The following is a 2,982-nucleotide window of genomic DNA, read 5'->3' on the forward strand; positions in this document are numbered from 1 at the left end:
TATATAAAATTATTTAACTTTTACTACCAGTTAATAACTAGAGGGGATAGGGATGTGGCTCAGTGATAGAACACTTGCCTAGCATATGCAAAACCATGGATCCCATTTCAGGGAATAAGAAAATAAAAGTTAAGAAATTTGCTCACAAAAAAAAAAAGAAAGAAAGAAAGAAAGAAAGAAAGAAAGAAAGAAAGAAAGAAAGAAGTAACATTATTCAAGATAATGGAGAAATGAATATTTAATTGTATAGTAGCAATATAATAGAAGAGATGAATTATAGGACTAGAGAAAGCTCAGTGCTAGGACCCTAGCACTCACTCCTATGCCTCTAGCCCCTATGTTGGATAACTGCCTATAATTCCAGCCCTGGGTGGGTGGAGGTCTGAAGTTTCTGAGCTGTGTGGGCACCTGCATGCATGTGCACAATCCCCCCCCATAAATAATTAAAATAAATCTTAAAAATATAAAGACTTATTATAAAACTGTTAGTGAGCAAGTTAAGTAAAGACAGGAAGGAAACATGTCTTAAAACTCCCCTTCTTTCGTCTCTCCATTTTAAAGTATTATTTATTGATTTGGTGGGAAGGCGTGCCATGCTGTGTGTGGGTGTCAGAGGACAGCTTTCTGGGGAGTCAGGTCTCTCTTTCTCATGTGTGTCCCATCAACAAGGGGCAAACACCTTTACCCTAGAATGTCTTTGCTCCAAATCTTCCCTTTTTTTCCCCACAATTTCTTCTGCAGCATTGAGGATGAAAGAACTCAGGACTTTATGCATTCTGGACAAGTATTTTACTCTTGAGCTATAGACCCAACCAAAGAAAACCTTCTTAGACTAAAACATCCTAGTGGTGGCACACACATTTAACCCTACCACTTGGATGGCTGAGGCAGTACATCTCTGTCTACATATTGATATCCTGTCACAAACAAACAAAAGAGCTCTCTACTACCGAGAAATCAACCTTGAACACTGAAGAACAAGTACAAAGTGGTTCAGAACAAGTGACACACATAGATCTACAACAGAAAAAAAAATTCTTTTAAATGCTAAGAATATACAGCAACTAGTAACAACACACTTAACCGGGAACGTTGAGAGCTGGCACTAAGCGTACAATAGCAGAATTTTCTCCCTACTGTTCTGGCATTTATGCCATTGCGTAGACACTGAAGAGTAGTCCTTGGAATTTCAGCCAAACTCTGGAAAGGAGGGGGCTGACGATCTAGCTCAGCAGTAAGGATGTGTAGTGGCAGAAAACTGCCTGTAACTACAGCTCTGATGCCTCTGGCCTCCATGTGCATCCATACTAGCACACACATGCCCAGATGCACATATATATATATACACACTCTGGAAAGCATCAGGGAGATTCAGATGCCGATAGGCTGGTCCCTTGTAATTTACTGAATAAGGGGAAAAAGATTAAAATGTTGAAAGAACACAATCTTTAAAATGTAATCCAAGCTGGGCGGTGGTGGTGCAAGCCTTTGAGGCAGGTGGATCTCCAAGTTTGAGGCTAGGCCAGGTTCCAAAGCTACAGAAAAACCCTGTCTCAAAAAATCAAATAACAACAACAACTACTACTACTATTACAGAAACCAAAAAACAAAACAAAAACAAAATCTTAGAAGTCTCTTTTCAGAGATAAGAACTCACTGTACAACTCAGATTAGTCAATAACTTGAATCTTCCCGACTTAGCATGTCGACTTCTGGAGTCACAAGTCACAGGTGTGAACGGCACCCAGGAAGCAATTATTCTCTACACTGTCTACTATGCACATATTATATGTGAAGGTACGTGAATGTATGTCCTATGTTATATAACACCTGGAAGTTGTATTCTGAACTTCATATACACACCTAAATAAATAAACATAATAAATTATTTTTAAGTGATTCTCCAAATAGTATTTAGAATACTTTCCATATCTCAAATAAAGAGCTTTATAAAGCTGCACTTCATACAGCAAAAACTATATAAGAAAGTTTTGTAATGAACATACCTGATCAATGTCTTTACTTTGTTGGGAAGTTAGCTTCTCTTTCACTGTATATAGCTGGCAAGCAAGATAGTAACATTCTCTTCTCAGCTGCAGGATGATATCTTGGGCTTCTCTCACTTTGGATTTTTCATTTTCCAAAGCCAAAACTAACAACCTGTTGTTATCTTGGTAATTTTTCAGCAGTGTAGCAGTGTTAGCTATAAGAAAAAAATTTCAATTAAACTTACACCTAGAAGGTGAAACAGGCTGGAGAGATGGCTCAGTGGTTAAGAGCAATCAATCAATCAATCAATCAATCAATCAATCAATCAATGAAGCCCAGAGGACATAAGGAGCTAGATGTGGTCATACACACAAGTAACCCCATCACTGTGTGTCAGAGCAGGAAAGGAACTAAGGTGTTGGAGGGTTATGGACACAGGAGGATCTCTGGAGCTTGGCTGGTTGCCAGTCTAATTCTGGTTCAGTAAGAGAACGTTTGCAGGGGAATAGAACAGAGAGAAATAAATAGCAGGGCTCCAGAACTTCTCCTCTAGCACAGCCCTGCCCCCCCCCCACACACGCCACACTAGCGCACAAGAATGGTATATAAAGACATCATAGAAGTCTCTTACTGGGTACTTGGCATGGTGCAACGATAAAGGACTTGCGTCTGCCAACCTCTGCTAAGTTTTTATTCCTTTTCTCTTTCATTCGCTTCTTAATATCTTCAAGACTATCTTGAAAGGACTTTTTCTGACACCTTTCCTTAACCATCTTTGTCTATGAATCAAAAAAAAAACAATTAACATTTCTCAGATACTTTCAAATATAAAATTTAGGAAAAAGGAATTAAGGAAAGACTAAATTGTAAACTTACTTCAAAAAAAGGCAGTAATTTTGTTTTTTAGCTTTAAAATATTACTAAGTCAGGTGTTGTGGCATAATCCAAGCTACTAAGATGGTTATGGCACCCAGAACATGAATTCATGCTTTG

At 38.4% G+C, this 2,982-nt stretch overlaps 1 protein-coding gene across 1 annotated transcript in view; it reads right to left on the minus strand.

Annotated features, from left to right (window-relative positions):
* The window catches only part of Sgo1 (shugoshin 1), a 14,407-nt gene extending 11,645 nt beyond the window's left edge, over positions 1 to 2,762 (minus strand). Inside the window, exons 1-2 of the mRNA XM_005368756.3 lie at positions 2,621 to 2,762; positions 2,007 to 2,203 (exon numbers count right to left, since the gene is read on the minus strand). Of these exons, the coding sequence (XP_005368813.1) occupies positions 2,007 to 2,203; positions 2,621 to 2,762 (339 nt within the window). The remainder of the gene's footprint in view (positions 1 to 2,006; positions 2,204 to 2,620) is intronic.
* Between the last annotated feature and the right edge of the window lie 220 nt (positions 2,763 to 2,982).

This window comes from Microtus ochrogaster, unplaced genomic scaffold, assembly GCF_000317375.1.
Source record: "Microtus ochrogaster isolate Prairie Vole_2 unplaced genomic scaffold, MicOch1.0 UNK40, whole genome shotgun sequence".
Taxonomy (NCBI): Eukaryota; Metazoa; Chordata; class Mammalia; order Rodentia; family Cricetidae; genus Microtus; species Microtus ochrogaster.